The sequence below is a fragment of the Etheostoma spectabile genome, unplaced genomic scaffold, assembly GCF_008692095.1.
Source record: "Etheostoma spectabile isolate EspeVRDwgs_2016 unplaced genomic scaffold, UIUC_Espe_1.0 scaffold00002258, whole genome shotgun sequence".
Taxonomy (NCBI): Eukaryota; Metazoa; Chordata; class Actinopteri; order Perciformes; family Percidae; genus Etheostoma; species Etheostoma spectabile.
In genome coordinates this window covers 3,332-26,409 of record NW_022602873.1, presented here as the reverse complement: position 1 = coordinate 26,409, position 23,078 = coordinate 3,332, and the positions used below count along the sequence as shown (strand labels likewise).

Sequence of the window (23,078 nt, the reverse complement as noted above, 5' to 3'; positions counted from 1 at the left end):
AATCACTATGCAAACCAAGTGAGTTTATGTAATAGTTTGTGAGGTTCAACAGCTTTTAGGTTAAAGTGACTAAATGTAACTTTTTAATTTTTCTAAAGCTCTGTCATCTGTCAAGAACTCTATTTTGATATAGTTTTTTTAGGAAACCCAGGTCCGATTTTTCTCGCTAAGTCACAGAATGAGTTGCGGCAGGTAGACGGCGCTATAGTAAACATTCTGTAGGTCACAGATTTCTTTGTAACACCGAAAAAGCTCGTGATAGCCAGTCCGAGCAGGAGGTTTCATTCTATAGGCCTAATTTAATTTTACTGTTTTTTTAGAAGTTATCTGTTGTAGTTATGACTGATATTGGGGCAGGACCATCACAGAAAAGAAGGAAATTAAACCAAGAACAGCTAAAAGCTCAAAGGGAAAGTGAAAGACAATGAGTCAACTTCTGCTTCTAATAGATGTAGAGAATTGGGGGATTGTAATTAATTCCAAACCCACCCCGAATTGGCCTTCAACTATGTAATATGTCTATTTCATTCATAAAATAACTTCACAATGCACTATGTGGTTGTACGTCAGGTTTTCCTTTAAAGCCCCTGACACACCAACCAGAATGCCGACCCTCGGTAAAAAGAGTGGACCAATCAGTCTCCCTGAGTTGGTCAATAACTTACCTCGGACACACCAAAGCTATGAGACGTAATAGCTATGAGACCATAACAGCAGGCGGCGCTAACATGTATTGTCGGCCAAAAATGAAAACAGGCAGCTGATTGGACGAAGGTGTCACGTGGGTCTGGTTTCACCGGCAATTCAAAGCCAGACTTTCATGGCGGCTTGTTCAGAATACAATCTCATATTTTCTAAAACCATTTTAAGCGAGAAATAGGCCGTGCAGTTGAATCTGAATCTGTGTTCATTTCCGATCGACAAAGGTCAGTTTAAAAGATTTTCACCAGATTTTGAGAGACAGCTCATCCCGCTCCTCAATTCCAGGTTGGCACTATACCCATCAGATTGGTCATTTGAGTCCAACTACCGGCAGAGCATGTCAGGTCGGCCAAAATGTAGGCCCCTCCGACAGCCCCTCCGACGGCCCCTCCGACGGCCCCTCCGACGGCCCCCTCCGACGGCCCCTCCGACGGCCCCTCCAACAGCCCTCCGACAGCCCCTCCGACAGCCCCTCCAACGGACAACTCCACGGAACACACCGTACAGACTCTTGTCTCTGACCTCGCCAGAATGTCCAGCGGTTGATTATCGGGTCAGTGTGTCAGCGAGTGAGTTCTTTTTCACCAATGACAACTGATAAAATAATCACATGATCCTTATGGAAACTTAAACTGTCATATTCTAAAAACTTTTGCTAACGATTGTCACAAAGGCCAGAACATCACATCATTGCTGGCAACTGAGCCACTTTGATGTCTACAGCCATTAAGTCTTTCCCTTTGTCTTACCCTTCTCATTCTGGATCTAATCAATCTATAAATTCAGTGTTCGGTTGCATATTTGTAGAGTAAACTAGAAGGCATTCATAAAGCTTTACCAAGCAAAGTGCTGAGAGCTCTCAGCTTCACCAGGAAATTAAGTCCAGCGATGTACTGACGTATTTGGCAGAAAGAGCATAAAGAGGTGGCTGCATGTGTGCTTGGAGGGTGTCGCTGAATGTGTCGTATATGTGTGATTCCTGACCTCAACATGGGGGCATGCTGGTGGGTTTCAAAGCGTACAACATTTTTGAGTAACGTCACATACAGTAGTCAGAGCGAGGAACAGCTTTCCTTCCCATAAAAGGAAGTTTTTGACACAGAGATTTAAAAAACACGTGTGTACTTTCCCATCCCAGCATTTAAAAAACAAGATTTACTGTATTTTCCAAAGGTTTAGAATTTGAAACTGGCCAGACAATTCTCCTAATGCATATCATCCTCTAATTTCTTTTATCAAAAGTTTGAATCTGGCTTGAGCAGGAATGTATGCTATTCACCAGGCTGGAAGCTTTTCAGGAGGAATACAGGTGTGCTTCTCCTCAGTCAGGAAAGACGTAACAGCCTCATCAATCGCGTGTCAGCTACAATTGATGAATGAGGCAGATTTCTGTCTCCTCCCAGCAGTTTTGGGAGTACTGATGATATCTTAACCACGCAAAAGGTGAAGACAGATCCTGCTCATGCATGCAGAGTAATATAGTATATACAGCAAAACAGCTGCTTGACAACTTCCAAAAACACTAACTTTCTGCAAAGTTCACAATCTGCCTCTAAGGTGAACCTGCACAGACAGGAACAGTGGTAATTAATAACCAGAAATCCCAGATCATAAAAAATCAATGTTCAAAGAACAGGGCAGCTCAGGGTATTAAGCTTCTTAGCGATGGTGAGGACATCGCTGAAGAATTTCGATCTGATCCACATGAGTGATGTCACCACCGCTGCAGTTATGTCAACCAATGGCATGTAGATGTATTGTGTGCCCTGCAAATCATTAAGAAGAGGAAGGTCATGTAGTGTTACGTTAGCAGCTACTGTGCTTTATATCTACAATAAAAACTCAGTAATAGTGATTATAACTTATTGTGCCAGTAAATTAAGTCAACACACGTTTGTTTCATGTGATCTGCGGGCTGTTTTTCTCATCACACAACGTTTCTATGGCAAGTTCACAACTATTGAACTTCCCCATTCAGGCCTTGATGCATTGTGCAAGCATCATGACTAATAAAATACAGAAGATTGTCTTTTGTGGGAAGTACACACATCTTATTAATGTGAATCATGAAAAGTTGCTGAAATAGAGTGACATCAACGCACACAGACATCTGATTTTAATATTGCACATATTTTTTGGCTGTCGTGAATCCCGGATCATAATGGCAATAGTAGAGTCAGGTCCTCTCCACTGACCCATCGGTTATCCTAACCTTAGTTGACGGTTATAAACATCTTATTTATTATTGCCCTGGCCTCTAGTGCTACTGTCAGAAATCTAGGAGTTATTTTTGATGAGGATATATCCTTTAACGCCCATCTAAAACAAACCTCAAGAACTGCATTTTTATGTCTATATATCCAACTATAATAAAAAAGGCAGAGCAGGGGAGAGTACTTTGGAAGACTGGTGAATGATTTCAGTAATCATCCGATTTGCAAAGCACAAAAGACAAGTCCGTGTTCATGTGTACTTTTGACTTGAGGTTTTGAACCTAACACTTTGTAACATTGCCAAAATTAGGAATATCCTGTCAAAAAAATGCTGAAAAACTAGTCCATGCATTTGTTACTTCCAGGCTGGACTACTGTATTCTTTATTATCAGGATGCTCAAATGAGTCCCTGAAGACTCTCCAGGTGATCCAGAATGCTGCAGCACGTGTTCTGAAAAGAACTAAGAAAAGTACAGCCAGACCCGGAGGGGAGAGTTCTAGCCTGACCAGGCTCCTCTCTTACCCTGTCTCTCTTAGTTATGCTGTAATAGTTTTAGACTGCTGGGGACTTCCTTTGACACACTGAGCTCTTCTCTCCTTCATCTTTCCATCTGTGTGCATCCATGTCCCAGAAATGCCTGTTACTAACCTAGCTCTGGGGAATCATTCCCCGGAGTCCTTATGTTCTTTTCCCCCAGCATGTTTCCTTGATCAGGGAGGCTCCAAAACATGGTTGCAGCTGTCGCCATGGTCCCGCTACACGTCCTGCGATGCCCTGTTACATCCTGCCACGTCCTGCTGTGCCCTATAACGCCTGCAGTACCCTGCTATGCCATGAACTACTACAAACTACTATTTTTAGTCACTGTTCGATTATCTTTTACTGTGACTGTTGCCACTGTGCATCTCCCCCCCAACCGGCCCTGTCAGACTCCGCCTACCAAGAGCCTGGGTCTGTCCCAGGTTTCTTCCTAAAAGGGAGTTTTTTCTTGCCACTGTCGCACTGTTGCTTGCTCTGGAGGGAACTAATAGAACTGTTGTTATATTATGATAATATCTAATTATAGAGTGTGGTCTAGACCTACTCTATCTGTAAAGTGTCTCGAGATAACTCTTGAATGAATTGATACTATAAATAAATTGAAAATCCAAGCACTTTTCACCTTTAGTACTGCAGTTTTTTGGTTTATGATTTGGTGGAAGTGTTTATTATGTGTAGCTGCTAAATCAAACTCAGAAACAACTGGTTTAAACTATCAAAAGAACAAGTCCGCAGCAAAGTGAGACTTCCCATCCCCCAAAAAACCTGGATTCAGTAACACTTTTTGCCTTTCTTCTCCATTTTGTATAAAATGATCCCAGACCAGCTGGCTTGGTAAACACGAGGGTGCTGTGTGCATTTTACTGCCGTTACATCACAGGACTTTTGCGTATCCAAGTTCATGTTTCATGCCTCCTGCTATCATCTGGACACATCAGCATGTAAGTTGCCTAGTGGAGCTTAAATGATAAGATAGCAGAAGGCTCATGTTTCCATGCAGTCTCTCTGGGTTCAATGCTTCACATCACAACATTAGCTGAACTCGTCACACTAACATCAGTCAGTCTGTTCCGAAATGAGCGGGGGATTTAAGTTTTGTTATGCTATGCATGAAATCAGAGGATGCAGATGGTCATAAAATTAATTTCTCTGCAAAAGAACAAATGCGAGCAAAATGCCTGCCGTGGCGTAGCCGAATGCAGCACGTGTGTATGTCTGTGCGCTGAAGTCATGTTCAAAGTTCCATCTGTTGATGGTTAGGATGCCGTTCTCGCTCTCACACCCTGCTGCTTTTGCACTACCCAGTGCGCGATGAGGTCATCACTCATGGACAGCAATTTGATCGCCAATTAATCAGAGGGGAGCCAGGTTCGTCCCCAACCCCTGCCTGGATTTACATGCTTTTAGGGCTTCCAGGAAGATGGTCTGTCCACAGTCAGAGGCATCCTGCTATGATAAAGGTCGGAAAAAAAGGCAGTAGGAGATGAGAACTTTATATATGTACGGCACGAGTGTGTGTGCTTTAAAGAGGGTGAAGGGTTTTCCCATTCCCAAATCCTACAGGACATTAGCCCAGGATGTAATCAAAACTTCTCAGGATGCGTTAAAGGAAATGATTACATCCAGGCAAAAGGCATCACACAACAATGCATTAACGAAAATGTGCCTCTCATATTATACATGTTGAGCAGCGGCAGCCTGTTTGAAAACATAGAGAACTGTTTCAGCTTTCCTCAAAACAAGTGATAAGTGGCTTTTCCTTTTAGCAGTCAAAGCAATTTGGGAGTTTGTAGTTTTTCTAGCCCTCTGTAATAATGTTTTGAAAAGGAGTGCAGAGCAGAACAGAAGTCACTGAACAAACTCTGGGTTTTGTGCTTGGGCGAAGGACAAGATGTTGTATACTCAAGCCCCTCAGGGATTGGCTGGTTCTTACTGCTCGAGTCTTGATGACATGTCCGAAATATATCTTCTTTTCCACTGGAAGTTTGTAACAGCACAAAGGACGTTTTATTGGCTGCTGGACTGCAAGTTTTAAAGATAATATTTCAGCTTGGGTCTGATATTGTTGTGTTTGACCTCATTTTCAGCAATTATAATAACACTGTACTCTCTTAAGTATTGGTTGGGATCTGGGAATACGGGGACATCACTTACACTGATTCAAACTTTATCACAACTAGTAGAAATGATTGCCAATTTGGCAAAAAATACACCCTAATTATGATAAATATCAAGCAAACTGAACAACCACTGTTCCATTTCTGATATGAATGCTGCTTGGGCCTTCATTTATGAACCTCACATGGACTCGCATTCATGTGCATACACTTACAGCAATACTGTATAGTGGAAAATATAATGTCTCATGTGAGGATTGTCTGGATAAACAATTTAGGTAGAGAATGAGGAAGAGGAAACCTCCAAACAAACTTTTACCCAAAAACTTTACACATGACACGCACGCCCGTATCTGTAACAGAGTACTCCGCTACATAGACCAGGCTGGATCCAACCGCTGAGGACAGATGACAATAGCAGATGCTGAACACCCCCCCCACACACACACACAAATGTGTACTTGCTTCTGTACATTTACTCTCTCTGAAATCCAAGCCTGAAAATATCCACCCTCATCAACTATTTCCATGGTAATCTGGCATCTTGTTGAACATGCAGTGTGATTGATGCTTTTCAGAGCCATTAGGTAAGTTTTTCTTTTCTTTCTTTTTTGTTCTCCTTTTACTTTTCTAAATCTTTCGCCTTTTCTCACGCGGCAATTAGCTCGACCCTGGACAGAGGCCTATTTTTCATGGCGGCCTGTCCTTCCTGACATGCCTGGTGACAAAGCGCAGACCGTCATCACCGCTCGCCAGTCCAACTCAAACATTCTGGTGCAGCTAAAGTGCAATGATGTGATCGTCCCAATAGGTCACGGGCCGACGTCCAGCTGTGTTTCCTTTGTAAAGTTAATTGCTGAGGGTGCATGTGTGTGTGTGTGTGGTTTTATGGACGTGTCTGATTGTGTCGTCGGTGAGTTTTTGGGTGAGTGCACATTTCCTCTGTGTGTGTGTGATATGTGATATTGCTGAGGAAGCAGTAAACAGAGCACTACCCAGCAACTGTTCTCTATTTGAAATTTACAGAAGAAATCAGTCAGACATGTTTCCACCTCCAACCATCTTAGCTGGCAATGTTAAACAGCGCGTCCAAATAATTCACCCCAGACTTATCTCACATTACACTATTTTATGGGGCGCAGTTTTACCATTGGAGGCGTTAAGACAACATGCCTGTACAGTCATCTAAAATAGCTGTAATGTCTCGTAATCCAGTTTAAGGTTGGATGATTAACACAAGCACAGTACAAAGTATCTTAACATTACACAGATGAAATTACAGCTAAGAGACACAACATGCTTCAGTACGTCTATAAATCACGCGCTGTTATATTTCATAGCACTTGATAGCATAAGTGTTACCAGGATTTCTGTTATCGTGTAAACAGTCTACAGCCATGCTGTGTGAGGTAGTACTAAGACACTGCAGTGCTTCAAGGTACCTCGAATTTCATGGCAATCTAATAGTTGTATATGTATATGAAAGTAGTGGACTGACCGCCTAACACAGACCAAGAACCATGCTACTAGCGTGGCTAAACATCTGTTTGTGGTCTTAGGTCAGTGTACAGGACAGAGGAACAGAACATTGTGCAATTCAAATATATTTTTATGATCTTGGACAGTTTAAAGAATTACCACATCATGGCATATTATGAAACAGCAGCATAGACAATCTGATCTTCAAATGTCCCTGGTTTAGAGCTGCTTTGACTGGCATTGACACGCAGACTTAGCTGGTGGAAGGTTATCCAGGATATGGTTTTTCCATCTGGTTCACAAATACCTGTGGTGCTACCATAAAGCAGAGTTATAAATGTAACGCTTATTTGTGTACCTACGCTTGAACTTAAAATCTGTCGACAAATTATTGCCTCCCTCATTAGTTTGTTGGATCATCTCCAGTAACAACTCTTGGTTCGCTCCAGCTTGTACAGAGTTGCTCAATAAAAGGTTATAATAAAAGTAAGGACCTACTACAGGTCATGGGAAAAACCATAATGGAATCCGTGAGGACTTTTTTCCCCCTGCAAACTTGAAGAACACTTTGATTAAATGCTAACCTTACCATGAGTATTAAGACATGTTGGCACCGCTGAATGGCTGAAGTTGGATGTATGATTCCACGCATTCCAGGCACTCAACTTATTTATTTGCCACTATCCTTAATTTCCATCTCAAGATCGTGACAAAAGACAAAGATTTAGTCCTACCTTCACTCTGTTAACTGAAATAACTCAAGAGGCCCTTCAACTCTGAAGAGCATACTGACAGTGAAGACACTCGAAAAGTGGGGACAGTAGAGGTGACAGATATTGCTAAAATAGTAACGTGTCAGTTGTAATTTTGGCTTCAGTTGGATACTTGCACTTAGGGGCGGAATTTATGCGTGGTGTTGTCAGTTGAATGTCACTTAACACAGTTGAGTGCTTTTTCTGTTCTGCCTGTTGGATCTTAATGGAACATGCAGTGCATTGTCAAGATCTGGGATTGTTTTGTAGCATGCCTATTCCCACGCCCTAATACAGTCATGTAACACTGGCTTACTAGCCATCAGTCAGCATCAAATGACTGATTTATGCATGAATATTGCATTTCTTTTCATTTACTTTTGAGTCATCATTTGCCATTAAACTAAAACACAAGTGACGCATTTAAGTCAGTGAAACCTTCCCCTGAAACAAAAACAAGATCATACGTCACCAACTCTCACCAAGGACGCCAACCTTTAAAAAATGTAGACACTGCAAGCATGAAGCAACACATCGTTTGTTGGAAGACTGGCAGCACTCGTGTTAAGTCACACACTGACCTTTCACGCTCCTGCTCCAGCAGGTTGGTGAACTCGTCGCTCTTTTTCATGAACTCTCCGTGGTTCCTCTTCTCGTCCTCCAACTTGTACAAGGCCTGTTTGTGCGACTGTTCCACCATCAACAGCTGCTCCAGCATCCGCCGGTGCGTCTCCCTCTGCTTCTCCACTAACTTGTCCAGCTGTGGAGGCAGCACATGGAAAACACCTTCACGTCTGGACTTCTCTGTGTCACTCAGACACTGAGGGTATTCTTTTCTTTAAATCAGATTGAGAGTTGGTGTTACCTCTACCATGGGCTTCTCATAGATGTCCTCCTCAAAGACATCAGCCTTGCCCTGGATGGCGTCCCTCTGCAGGGACTGCAGGACTGTCTGTGGTGTGACAACCCCATATTTGGCCTCTAGCAGGGCCATGTCGATTTTCTCTGCCTTCAGGACTGTGATTACCTCATCTCTGGCCTATAGTGGGGGAAGAAGGTGGATTTGGTTAGATTCAACTTTGTGAAGCACAAATAACAAGCAGCAGACTTTCCAATATGCAGCAGCAAGACAGTAAGAGACAAGTCTACACTAAACCAAATATCAGTGACATAACCTAAAATATTGAGTTGTGTTGACCTTGTCCCTCTCATCTTTCTCTAAGTCAGGCTTTAACTATGACTGGGAAACATTGTTTAAAAGTTAGCACTAGAGACCTTTTCTAAGTTATTATTTTTTTGTATGTTGTCTCATTAGCTACAAAAACCAAAGTCAAGTTCTATGGAATCAAACTATTATCTCTGCTCTCTTTTTTTTGGCAACTTTGTTTCTTTGTATCTACCTTTAACCAGCAATAAATCTGACTTTGCCTTGTTCCTATCACACAACAACAGTGCCAGAAGGGTTGTTGGATCCTGTGCTGCATTGACAGGAAGTAGCCTCAGCTGTTGGCTGTCTATTAGCGCAGGCTTTTAGTCCATCTTGAGTGCCCACTGCCAACTGAGCCACTGTGTCTGACTATATGTCCAACTGGGGCCAGTGCCATGTCTGCAGGCCTGCGTGCCTTCTGCTGTACTGGCAAAATGTTCCCAGGGCTCAGTCATCCCTTCAGTTTGGATTACCTGCAGCTCTCCCTCCAGCAAGCTCAGTAGAAAGACAAGGTCGTCCCGGGAAAGGTCCCTGCTCTTTTCCCTCCGAGCTCCCTTTGCAGCACCGCTGGCGCTGCTACTCCCGCTTCCACTCCCACTCCCACCAGTACAGGTGCTGTTCTTGGCCGTCTTGTGATTCCGCTGAATGGTACCGGTGTCGTCCGGCGGCTCTCTGTGTCGGCTGCGGCGCTCAGCCCTTCCCGAGGGCTCCTCTCGCTCTGCGGATCGCTTGCGTGTGCCTGCCTGCTTGGCCTTGGTAACGTCCTCCAGACTATTGCTGCGGGACCGCATTTTTCTCTACCTGTTAAATGAATGGAAGACAGAAGGATGAGGGTTTTTTTTATCCTTCATGCAGATATGAAAACACATTTCCTGCACCAAGTGTCTTGTTAGTGTTCATCTAAGTGTCTCGCATTAGTTGGACACCTTGTCAATATTAAGCCTTGTGTGTCTATTTATTGTTGCATTAAGTCAAGAGACAACAGAATCAGAATACATAATATGCCAAATTTTAATCCAGGACCTTGACTTTGAAGGGCTTGAAGAACAAAACACTCTCAGATGCTCTTACGCATCATGTGAAATCAATCTGTGATGTTTGTTGCATTGCAGGTGTTACTTTGTGACTGATGAAATGTTTTATTGTTTTATTTTCTGACCAGATGATTAAGGCATCAGTGGGCAAAGATTCCACTTTCAATCAACCTGCCTCGACGGCTTTACTCATTGATGTCCTAGATATCCTAGTCTCGCACTGCCAAACCTTCAGGGTCTGGTTAGTCCACACAGCATTCCGGGATGGGAGAAAAACATGCTCTGGTTTATTGGCCTTTCTTTAAACCAATCACAATTGTCTTGCAAGGTTCTAAATGCCGGACGGAGCCATGGTGTTGCTGCAAAACAGCCTCGGGAAGGAACTTGTTTTGGTTGGAACCTGTGTACATTAAAGGTTGTTTTGGTTGTGCAATAGAAAAGCTAGATTGGGCAGATAGTCTGGCTAGCTGTCTCGATTTACACTGGAGAGATCTGAGGAGCAGTTATCCATAGTCCCTAAATAATCGACCGGAGTGAAATTACAACCCAAAGAAAGCAGAAGTCAACAGACATCGGGCGGACTTTCCGGCCGCACCGAAGCCATCCCAGAAGTGAAATGTCGTGGATATAGACTATATACGTATATATATATCCAAAAGTGCCCTTAAACAAACCCTACACATCCCAGAAAATACATAGGACAATAAGACTAATACTCCACCAAACAACACTGTGAGCACAAAATGTAAGGTACATGACTAAAACCGAAAGGACTCCAGCTTGGAGGCTGTGCATGTCTAAACATAACTTTTGTTTCTTTTTGTTGGGCTGTGCAGTGGGATCTCGGCCTGCTTTGCTGATATAACCTGTTCTTTAAACATACTGTAAGTCGGCCTTAAACTAGACCTACGGACTACGTTCTGTTCCCCATTTGTCATCGGTACAGAGCAGCTGAATGTCGTCATTGTCTTCCATGTTATTATTAATCACTCAGCGGAATAGAGTCATCATCACCACGTCGTACCACCCGCCACAAAGCACGATTATGGCGCAAATTCTCTGACAGTGCCAGAGCCGTTTTGGGCCCGGACCTTAAGCCCTGTCGCAACGTATTACCCAAAGCTGCCGACCACCATTCACGGCTGATGAGTTTTCCCATAACGTGAAATTTGTTACTAGAAAGACGTGGCCAAAATCAATCCTGCCAGAGGATTTGAAGCATTGTGGCCTTCTACCTACAGTACTTTGTCTTTTCCATAGATGATGATAGGTGGTCTGATGTTATTGAGCCTGGGGGGGGGCAGTGATCGGAAAAAGGGGTAACATCAGAGTAGATGAGTTATAAATAAAAAGCATCATGGCTACCTACCAAGGTCTGTTTGGAGTATACAATGCGTCTTTGTGACATCTGGTGTATGAATGGGCCATTCAGTGACTATAATAAATCAAACGTTGATAAATACATGAATGCTGTAAGCTGCAACCTCACAGGCAGAACTGTACGCTCCTTTGCCAAGTAATCCATGACTTTTTCAGCATTGGGCTCAGCTAAAGTAAATATATCCAAAAGACAAAGCAGGACTGAGATGAAAACATGCCGAGACTCATTTGTATGAGTGTGTTTGATGTGAGAGAGATTAATCTGCCCAAAGGCATTACATCATTATGCATTCAGCTCGGCTCACATCAAATTGTTTCCAACTAACTGAGCTCAAATAACTGAAACTGAAACAGCTAATTAACAGGTTAACGTAAATCGATTTTGTAATGTGTAAAATATCTTTAGCCACATCGTTCTTAAGAGCGGTTTATGGAGGTTTGACGAGAAATCTCGTCGCATGAGAGCTCATGAGACGAGATTTCTCGTTGAGGTATCAAGTGTCTCGCCATATCTGTACACACGTGCAGAGAACGTTAGAGTGTGCTCATAGGGCGCGTGCCATCTTAACGACATGTTACTGTAAAATGACAAATTTGAGTAGGCCTACAACACTACTGGTCTTAACTACCGCCAGAAAACGCTTGGTTACGTTGTAACCTTGGTTCTATGAGTAAAGAGACTATCTCTCCACTTTACATATGGACTAAGTAACGATGTAACTGTTAGTTATACAGGAGAGAAGCCAGTCATTTGAGTTTTTGGCATAACCTTACAATGCTCATTTTCCATTTTGTGTCTTTGAAAGGACTATTTTTTCATTGATATTTTCTTTAAAATAGAGTTAAAATTTTGTCTTGATCCCGTGAACCCAATCTTGTTTCTCATCTCGTAAACTGGGTCTCTCGTCACACCCCTAGTTGTTTACTTTTACTTTTAATACTTAGTATGCATTAGGGGTGAGAATCACCAGACGCCTCCCAAAACGATATAATCACGATACTTATGGCACGATACAATATTATTGCGATTTTAAACATTTTGCAATAATCTGCGATATATTGCAATTTATAACCTTTTTCCAACTTCTAATTTTTTTTCTAATGATGTCCCCAACAGAAATCGTTGTCAACATCTCTTTCATCTAAAAAGAAACATTTCTCTGTTTGTTCATATCATTTCCATTTTATTGCTGCAAAATGGGATTGTCAAGCAGGCAAACTGACCAACACATATACTATAATAAAAGATCAATACTTGGCGCCTGTGTATTGATACAGTATTGCCACTGAAAATATTGCAATTCTATGCTGTATGGATTTTTTCCCCACCCCTAGTGTTCATGTTATTGTATACTGTTAATACTGTGTTTAATACCCTATTTTTACTTTAGGAGGATTCTGGATGCAGGACTCGTAATGAAGTTTTTAACATTGTGATATTGTTTTACTTAAGTAAAAATGTGACTAATTGTTCCACCACCACCACCACAACCACTACCACCATTTCCACTAGTCAAACCTAGTGTAAAGTTAGTTAGTTAATAAATTAAGTCAACTATTAGTTTATCCATCTCCACTGCTAATTTATAGTTTTCTAATACACTTTGTGATATGACAACAGTTCACATTGGCAATCACCTAAACTTGGCTGTCCATTGGCTGTCAAACCAACAAAAAAAGAGTACTTTAAATTAATATTTTTCAGCATTAGTGCCACCAAGACAAAAATCTCACCACTCCACGACAATTTGCCTAATTGGACGTTGAACAATGTGTTTGAGACTTCTGCAGTGTGTGTCCAGCCTCTGTGTGAGGCCCTCCGACAGTTTATGAGTGAGAAAGATGGCTGGGTGATTGCATTGTGCACACTCTCGGCAAGGCGCCACATGATTCAGAGCTGAGGTAATTCCCTGTAGTCCAAGACAGACTCCACATCGGCTTACTCAGAGATCTGGGCTACAGGCGATAGACAGAACAGTATGTTTCAGAAGTGTTTGTGTGTGTTTGTACAGGTTTAGGACATAGTTCATGACCATATATAAATGATAAAGAACAGTTTGTGTGTTTGTAACCTTACCCTCAACGTCATCAGCTTTTTTAACGAGTTCTTAGATGCATAATTAACTCCGTCACTGCTGCACAACTGCAGCCCTGTTGCCATTGTGCAACAAACACACAGATGTTCACACTGCATGAACATGCATGAAAAATTGATACAGATTCAAACAGAGATTGTAACACAAATCCAAAGGACACAGACATGTAATAATACCCGCTGGGATTCCTACACATGCAAATATCACGTATCTGCAAAATCTCCCTTACTGTCTATGTGGGCGTCGAATGAATTAGTTAGCATGAGTCCAGAAAAGCTGGCCAGATTTCGTTCAATTTGTTGAACTGTTGTTACAAAGCTTTAAACACCTTTCTTTCTTTATCTAAGTATCTTTTGAAGATTTGAATGAGAACAACTCACAGCTTGAATTACACTGAATGTTCTAAAGAAATTACAAGAGCAACATAACATCTATCTATCACAGATATACTGTATATCTAAAAGTGTCTTTTTAAAACGTGTCTTCCTGCTTCTTACAGTGCAGACGCTTTGCTGCTTGCTCCTGCTTCTGCTTGCATATTTTTGCTGATAATCGTGCTTTTCCTCTGAGAAACTATGAGCAGCGGCTCTTGGACACTTCAAAAACACTGGACTATACATTTTTTGTAGACATAGTAGGCTATTGCCATATTTTAAAATTTTTCTGCGTGAGCGTGGCCTACCAATAGCTCAAGCCTGTCCTACAGTGATTGTAGCTAAAGCTAATTAGCAGCAAGATGCCTCCTTTCTCCGTAGAAGACTACTACAAACTCCTTCAGAAGATTGCACTTCTGGAAACCAAGGTTCACCTTCTAGAAGTGAACGTGGAAGTTAACGGATCTTGTGGAAATGACACCACTTTACCATGGACCCATAACAATGGACAGAAGTATGCTAACACACGGCTAATTAGCACCAACAAGACTACAAAGAAACAGGAGGGTGGAACTGGTAATAAATCAACAAGTGGCGGTCCTCCCTGGAACTTGTCTGGTGCGAAGCCTAAGAGTAAATCATTTTCCTGGGAAATGGGAGGACGACTAACGGGCCGGGCACAGCGCCCTGACATTTGTGATATGACCGGCTGGCCTGCATTATCATCTGGGCAGAGCGCCTCTTCAACCCCTGTACCTAGTAGGACACAGCCGTGGACAGCTGCAAAAGGGAAAATAAGCAACAAAATGCCCCCCCAACAACCTGGTGTGCAACTGGATAACAGATTTGCTCCTCTGCTGCAAGACGCTGGACAGTCATCTGATGACCGGGACTGCGTCTCATCACCACACAGCAGGGTAAGGACTGAGAGCAATTCAAAAGTAAAAAGCTAACAACTGGGCCTCAAACCCTGATTGTGGGTGACTCTGCTGTAAAAGATTTAAAAAACAGTAAAAACACCAAAATACTATGTTTTCCCAAAGACATGGTGTCTGACTTGACCCAAAAAATCCCAGATATCGTGGCAGCACACCCAACTGTGAAGAACATTTTTCTGCATATAGGGTCAAATGATGTTGTAAGCAACAGTCTGTATTGCTGAAACTGGACTTTAGGGAACTGCTTGACACAGTCACCCCCCTAAGCGCAAATGTGTTTATCAGTGGTCCTATACCGTCAGTCAGAAGAGGAGATGAGAGATTCAGCCGACTGTTGGGACTAAACAAATGGCTTTCAACTGAATGTACCGTCCACTCTCTGAAGTTCATTGACAATTAAACATTTTCTGGGAGCGCAGACATCTTTTTAAAGCAGATAGACTTTCCCTTAACAAGCCAGGAGTAAAGCTGTTCACCTCTAATCTGCTTTACTTTCTGCGCTACACATCTGCTCCTTCTGCCAAGGTCACAAAACAAAAGAAGACACAACAAAGTGCGGCAGTGATCCAGCACAGCCCCCGCCTGTGCAAAGATTTGACCATGGGAGACCAGAGAGCAGAGACACGAAACCTCCACTCCCTCTTCACCCGTCCAGCACCCCTCAAAACTTCCCAACCCCGAACCTTCTGAGGATTCATCGCTGTCTCTACTGATGTCTCCACACACCCTTTCCCTTATTTCCCCATCAATTATGCACCCCTTCCTACCCCCATGGCTCAACCCCGGGCAAAAGTAAACGCCAAGCACCACTACCAGGATGTCAGAAAACTCCTTCCCCCCAGACTGATAAGGACGCTTGTGTGCAAAATCTGGCAAGCACTATCTGATATGTGCCGGGCCTTGGCTGCAGACTAGTGATACTAATGACTCTTTTCAAGACAAGCCCGGGCCCTGTGGATTCAATTCTTCCTCAATTTCTGTTGTGATAGGTAATAGGAAAAGAATGGTGAATAAGCACTTAACTGCAAACTTAGCAAATTAGCATCCATTCCTCGTCAGCTACAGCCTGTCCCAAAAATGAAAACACACTAACACTAGCCTTACTAAACGTCAGGTCTTGGCAGGAAAATCATTTTTAATCAATGATTTTATTACTAAGCACAATCTAGATTTTATGTTTTTAACTGAAACCTGGTTAGACCATAATAACAGCGCTGCTGTTCTCATCGAGTCAGCTCCCCTAACTTCAGTTTTATGAGTGAGAATAGAGTGAATAAGAAAGGAGGTGGAGTCGCCATTTTGTTTAATGACTCATTCCACTGTACGCAAATATGTTATGGAAATTTTGTTTCTTTTGAATATGTTGCTCTTCAATTAAGATCTTCCCTCAAGCGATGTTTCTAAATATCTACAGGCCACCTAAATATTGTGCAACCTTCATTGATGACTTCACTGAACTGCTGTCTATTATCTGCATTAACTTTGATTGTGTAATCATTGCGGGTGATTTTAACATTCATGTTGACAGCCCCCAGGACAGGGGACAAAAGAGCTGTGTTGTGTTTTTGAGAACTATGGATGACTCAGCATGTGACGGAGCCCACCCACAATAAGGGGCACACTCTGGACTTGATTGTCTCCAAAGGTCTGAACATTTCCAAGGTTGTGGTGACTGACGTTGCTCTCTCAGATCATTCCTGTGTTTTCTTTACGGCACTATCTCTGTGCCCAAAAGTGTCCAAACAAAGATAATCAGAAAACGGTATATCACTGAAAACACCAGTGACACATTTATTCAGCTTTTCTCCTCCACACCAGCCCTCTCTGGGCTATCAGTCAGTGAGCTTGTAGATAATTTCAACTGTAAAATCACAAATGTTATTGATGCCATTGCTCCCACTAAGGTCAAAGTTGTATCTGGTAAGAAAAGATCTCCATGGAGAAATGTCCTACTGGTGAGAACAGAAAAAAGAGAGTGTAGGAAAGCTGAACGAAGGTGGCGAAAAACAAATCTCCTGGTCCATTATAACTCCTATAAGAGAGACTTCGCATTTATAATTTGGAACTGAGGAATGCAAGAAGGTCCTTTTTCTCTGATATTATCTCTAGAAACAATAATAATTCCCGTGCTTTGTTTGCTACTGTTGATAGGTTAACAAACCCTCCAGTACCAGTAGCATCTGAACTTTTATCTACCAAGGCCTGCAATGACTTTGCCTCCTTCTTCAAAGACAAATTCAAAAGATTAGACAAACAGTCAGTGCCTCCATATCAAGTCCAGGATATGTGTTGTCACAGTGTTCAAGCAAAATAGTTCCAATATGACAGAATTCACACGATCAACCATACAAACCTGGAGGACATTATTCAACATCTGAAAACCTCGACCTGTTGCCTTGATATTCTACCAACGGGCTTTTCAAAAATGTTTCCAATTGTTTGACTTCTGATCTTCTACAGATTGTGAACACATCTCTTCTTTCAGGTATCTTTCCACAGGCCCTGAAAACTGCAGTAATCAAGCCACTCTTAAAAAGACACACCTAGACAAGTCACTAATGAGCAACTATAGGCCAATATCAAACCTTCCGTTTTTAAGTAAAATCATTGAAAAAGTAGTCTTTCAACAACTCAACCATTTCTTGTCACTAAGCAACAGTTTTGATACCTTTCAGTCGGGTTTCCGACCACACCACAGCACTGAAACGGCTCTTGTCAAAGTCTTAATGACATCCACCTTAACACAGATAATGGCAAAATTTCAATCTTAGTATTACTTGATCTCAGTGCTGCATTTGACACGGTCGACCACGATATACTACTAGACCGATTGGAAAACTGCGTTGGCCTTTCTGGCTCAGTACTAAACTGGTTTGAATCCTACCTAAAGAATAGGGATTACTTTGTGTCTATAGGTAATTATGCATCTGAGCGTACAAATATGACGTGCGGAGTTCCGCAAGGCTCCATTCTGGGGCCTCTTCTGTTTAACATCTACATGCTTCCACTGGCTCAGATTATGGAGAAAAACAAAATAAGTTACCATAGTTATGCGGACGACACACAATTTACATAACCTTATCGCCAGGGGACTATAGTCCAATACAAAAACTGACTAGTGCATCGAACAAATTAACGGCTGGATGTGCCAGAACTTTCTGAAATTAAATGAAGGAAAAACTGAGGTGGTTGTTTTTGGAGCAAGAGAGGAACGATTAAAAGTCTGCGCTCAGCTTCAAACAACAATGTTAAAAACAACAGACAAAGCCAGAAATCTTGGTGTAGTCATGGACTCAGACCTGAACTTTAACAGCCACATTAAGACAATTACAAAGTCAGCCTACTATCACCTTAAGAATATATCAAGGGTTAAAGGACTTATGTGTCAACAGGATTTGGAAAAACTTGTCCATGCCTTTATCTTCAGTAGACTTGACTACTGTAACGGGGTCTTTACAGGTCTCCCTAAAAAATCAATCAGACAGCTGCAGCTGATTCAGAACGCTGCTGCTCGAGTCCTCACTAAGACCAAGAGACTGGATCACATCACTCCAGTTCTGAAGTCTTTACACTGGCTTCCTGTGTCTCAAAGAATTGATTTCAAAGTACTCTTGCTAGTTTATAAATCACTTAACGTTTAGGTCCAAAATATTGCTGATCTGCTACTACACTATGAACCACCCAGACCTCTCAGGTCATCTGGGACAGGTCTGCTTTCTGTCCCCAGAGTCAGAACTAAACAGGGTGAAGCAGCTTTCAGTTTCTATGCTCCTCATATCTGGAATAAACTCCCAGAAACCTGTAGATCCGCTGCTACTCTCAGTTCTTTTAAATCAAGGCTGAAGACCTTTCTATTTGATGCTGCCTTTCTTAAATGACTAATCATTTCTTTAAATTTCTTATGCTGCACTGTAAATTTTATTCTTGTGTTTATGTTTCTCTTGTTTTTAACTGTCTATTCATGTGTTTTACCGGTTTTTAATGCTTGTGATTTTTAACTGTTTTTACTTGTGTTTTATCTGTTCAACTGCTTTTGTGTAAAGCACTTTGAATTGCCTTGTTGCTGAAATGTGCTATACAAATAAAGCTGCCTTGCCTTGCCTTTTAACTTTCATAAACACAAGACAAACTGTTTAGCCTTTAGTGGATTGAGCTACAGTAGATATGATAAAACCAAAGCTTCAAACCGCATTACTGGCTCTGGTTTTACAGCATCATAGTCCAAATTTAAATGAACACAAGGTGTAAATAGACTTTGGAAAGAAGCAGGGTCAAATAAATGCACGGTACACACACACAAAAAAAGCTGTTTGGAAATTTCCTTTGGGTCTTCATTTGCTTGAGGAAGCAGAAACACTGGCTCTTAAAACACTTGTTTACGCTGTGTGCGCACATATTTTCTCCATGACCCTGTTGTGTTGTTTGTGTCGTCAGTTTGGAGAAGGTGTGAAGACAAAACTGCCAACAACACCGAGTTAATTAGCCACCATCTGTTGCGTGAGACCTCGGATGACCCTGACAGATCTTTACAGGGCATTTGTAGCAGATGAAATCAGAAACATTCATTCATTTCTATATATTTCTGTGAGAAAATGAGTGAATGAATATATTAGGAGAAAACATCTTTGGAAAGATCAACACAGTTCAATAGTCCTCACGTGGCCACACTATTATTTAACTGTCAAACTCCAGTTATCATGTTTGTACCTGTGCTTCTAACGCAATAATAATACATCATGATTCCCATCTGTTGAAGCACTCATTGACAAGAACAGCATGAATGACTGGGTGTGTGACGTGTGTTAAACTGCCCACAGATGACTTTACCATGCTTTGTCCTCGTACTAATCCCATCCAGCCAGTTTCAGGCGTTTTCGTCGGAGCAGCTTGAATAAACTCCAATCATTTTTCATTTTGTGAGCAGGGAATAGGTGCCAGAGGGTGATGCTATGATTAACAGGTGCTCAGCTCTTATACAAGGGACTTGGCTGCTTGGCTCGGTTTTGGCAATGAAGGTAACACATTGAAAAGAATAATTCAAGCACAAGCACAATAATACACAAAGGGAGGATTATTAAATGTTTTTTTTTTTTTTTGGTCTTTATGACTTTTCATTTCAGGTATGCATACATTTATAAGCGGATGTATAACATGTGTGCACACAGTAGCTTTTCAAGAGAAGCAGGGTTGTAGCAAGTGGACACATGCACGCACAGGGGCAAGGCAACACTTGTTTTCTATCAAGACTGCCATGCTAGCCGCTCTTTAACCCTTGTGTTGTCTTCCCGTCAACATTTTTGTCACTTTTTCAATGTTGCGGATGCTTTTTTGGATGTTTTTTCCAAAGATATTTGATATTTATAATGTTTACATCATCAGCGCTTATTTCGAAGGCCCATTTTTTAAGATAAAAAAACTGAAAACAGGTCAAATTTGACCCGAGGACAATATGAGGGTTAAGGCTGTACTTGGCACAGCAGTGGCTTTTGCAAGTGTATGGCCATAAACTCAAGTATTGGACAAATAAAAATGTTGACCCGATTATGGCGCTTGTTGAAAGACGTTCATCAAAGTTTTGGAAGTCATCCTCCCGGCACCACGACTGTCTGTACAAAATGTCATGACCATTCATCCAGTAGTTGTTGAGACATTTCAGTCCGGACCAAAGTGGTGGACCCCTGCCATCCCTAGAGCCATACTGAAAATTAGCAATATTAATAAAAACAACTTATTCATACATAAGTTCTATTTCCTCCTCCCTGAGGCCCTTCCATTACCTTGTGCTCTGATTAAGCAGTGAGGACACTGTCTGAAGCCAAAAGCAAAGCTGTTACTGGAAACAGTTGGCAGTTTGGCCTTGTCTAGCCGAGACCACCGAGGTTTCTCTGACTATAGCTACCAGGTCAAAAGGCTCATTCATTCAAAAAGTTTTTGTGCAATGAACTCACCAAGCCAGGCAGCCAGCCAGTCACTAACTCATGAATTCTCATAAAGGTTGTCTATAATGACCATCAAGTAATTTTCACACATCTGAACACTTCAGAAAGCGATTAAGCTCATTATGTCGGAGCTTTATGATTTTGGATATTTTTCTGTGACTGTTGGGGCTCACAATCTAAACCAGCGCCACACCCCGGCCTGCCACACACACACACACATAAAACGCCTTTCCCAGATGTTACACAAACATTGTCATTACCTTTGAGTACACTCTCAGCACTTGGTAGCTCTGAAAGCTAAAACAAGATGGCTTTATGGAGATGACTTCACTTTTCATGTGAGCTGGAAGTGAAGCAGAGGGAGGGCCGTTAAAGTCAAGAGGGTGAAAGGTGAGGAAGCAGGTGTGCTGCAAAAAATATGCCTCTTTACCCTTTTCTCCAACGTGCACACACACACACACACACACACACACACACACACACACACACACACACGCACTTCTACTGTACTATGCATGGAAACACATGCAAACAGGAGCATGTGTGGACAGTAACACACAGATAATCACAGAACATATGCAGTGTATAGGCACACACCAATTACAAAGTGAATTCCTACAGCCTGACATCATGCTGCTGTCAATATGATTGAGGGGGAGAGAAAAGCAGATCAAAAGAGAACAGAGAAGGGGAGGGAAAGATTGAGGAGCTGCAGTATATCCTTTGGAGGGTCTGTATGCAGTTTACTGTACACAAAGTGTAAACTAAATCACCACTTACAGTAATTTAAGAAGAGGCTTTGGTGTTTAAATTCACATATGATCATTACATGCTTCCAGGTGGTTTTAGTAGATTATGTAAAACCTCAAAATCCCAGTCGGAAAGACTCAGACATCAACAGGGAAGCTTTTCCAACAACTGTTATTGCATTGGGAGGAAATATTACTTTATTAGCTAATGTGTGCTTGTACCTTTGGATCTGTGCATAAATATCCAAAAAGTAGCATCCAAGCACACTTTCTCCACAGCGCTGCAGAGTAAGGTCTGCTCCCTCCACATATACACTCCACGATAGGAGTTGTTTGCATTTCTTTAAACCAATCACAATCATCTTGGGAGGCGCTAAGCTCCGGTCGCACAGACAGGGGCTTTGCAAAATGCTCTTGGGAAGGAATGCATTGGTGGAACATTTGCACCCCCCAAAAGAAAATGGCACATACATAATAAATTGAGCTAACTGTTCACGCAATGCAGGAACGTGAGCTATTTAAAACAGCTGGATGCAAGGTTATGCGTAATTCATCCCAGTCAGAGAGTAAATGCCGTAAACATGTTCTTTTGAATCTTTACAATCATTCCCGAAGAACCAAGCAGGTGTTTATGTGTCAACATTTTCTTTAAAACTTGCAATTTCGAAGTTTGTTGTTGTTTCCCGAAGAGAACGGAGTTAGACAGCGGCAACACACATATTATCGTTGATAAGCATTTGCATTTGACTTCTAAGAGACATATTTACATAAGTATTTAGTTTATTAGGCTTCTCTGCTGGCAAAGGAAAAGGAGTCCACCCAGGAGTCTTCATGGGAGGCTAGGTGGGAAGTTAACCCTCCTGTTATCCTCGGGTCAAAATTTGACCCATTTTCAAAAGTTTTCTATATCAGAAATTTGTCTTTCTTTCGACCAAATTGTCAAAGAAAATAAATATTAAAAACGACGGAAAAAAAAACTTCAAAAACATCGGGAAAAAATCGACAAAAACTTTGTAAGTGTGTGTTGAAAAACTAACAACAATTTTTTACATCTTCTTGATATTTTATATCTTATTTACACTGCTCAGGTCTTTATCTGGAAATGTGCTGCTTTTCCATTCCTTTCCGTGTATCCTATTGGATATACTACAAACGTTGCATAAGTTGCAACATTTCCGCAACCCAACCTTTCTTACCTATCCCACCTGCTCTACACACACTCAACACCTTGTCGCAGGTGACCTGTGGAACTCCGGTCGGCCACTCGCAAGCCTGAGTTCATCTCTGGCTTTTCCAGCCTCCAATCCCTTGACTTTCTTGCTCTCACTGAGACCTGGATTACACCGACCAACAACTCCTCCGCCTACTCTTTCACCCACCCCAGACACACTGGTAGAGGTGGGGGTACAGGCCTACTCGTTAAGTGGAGATTTCTTTCAGCCCACTGCCACAGTTCACTCCAAGGTCTTTTCACTTCAACGCATCCGGCACAACTAATCATCCGCCAAGTTTTTGGAGGAGCTGGATGTCCTTCTTTCAAACATCCCTGAAACTGG

General features: G+C 42.0%; 1 protein-coding gene across 1 annotated transcript; it reads right to left on the bottom strand.

The window, feature by feature from the left end:
* Positions 1–8,386: 8,386 nt before the first annotated feature.
* On the bottom strand, positions 8,387–21,118 carry LOC116675779 (filamin A-interacting protein 1-like; the record flags this gene model as incomplete). Its single annotated transcript, XM_032507370.1, has 4 exons — positions 21,034–21,118; positions 9,486–9,813; positions 8,671–8,844; positions 8,387–8,565 (listed from the first exon to the last, which is right to left on the bottom strand). Coding segments are annotated over exons 2-4 (671 nt in total), but the record flags the coding sequence as incomplete, so codon positions are not given.
* Between the last annotated feature and the right edge of the window lie 1,960 nt (positions 21,119–23,078).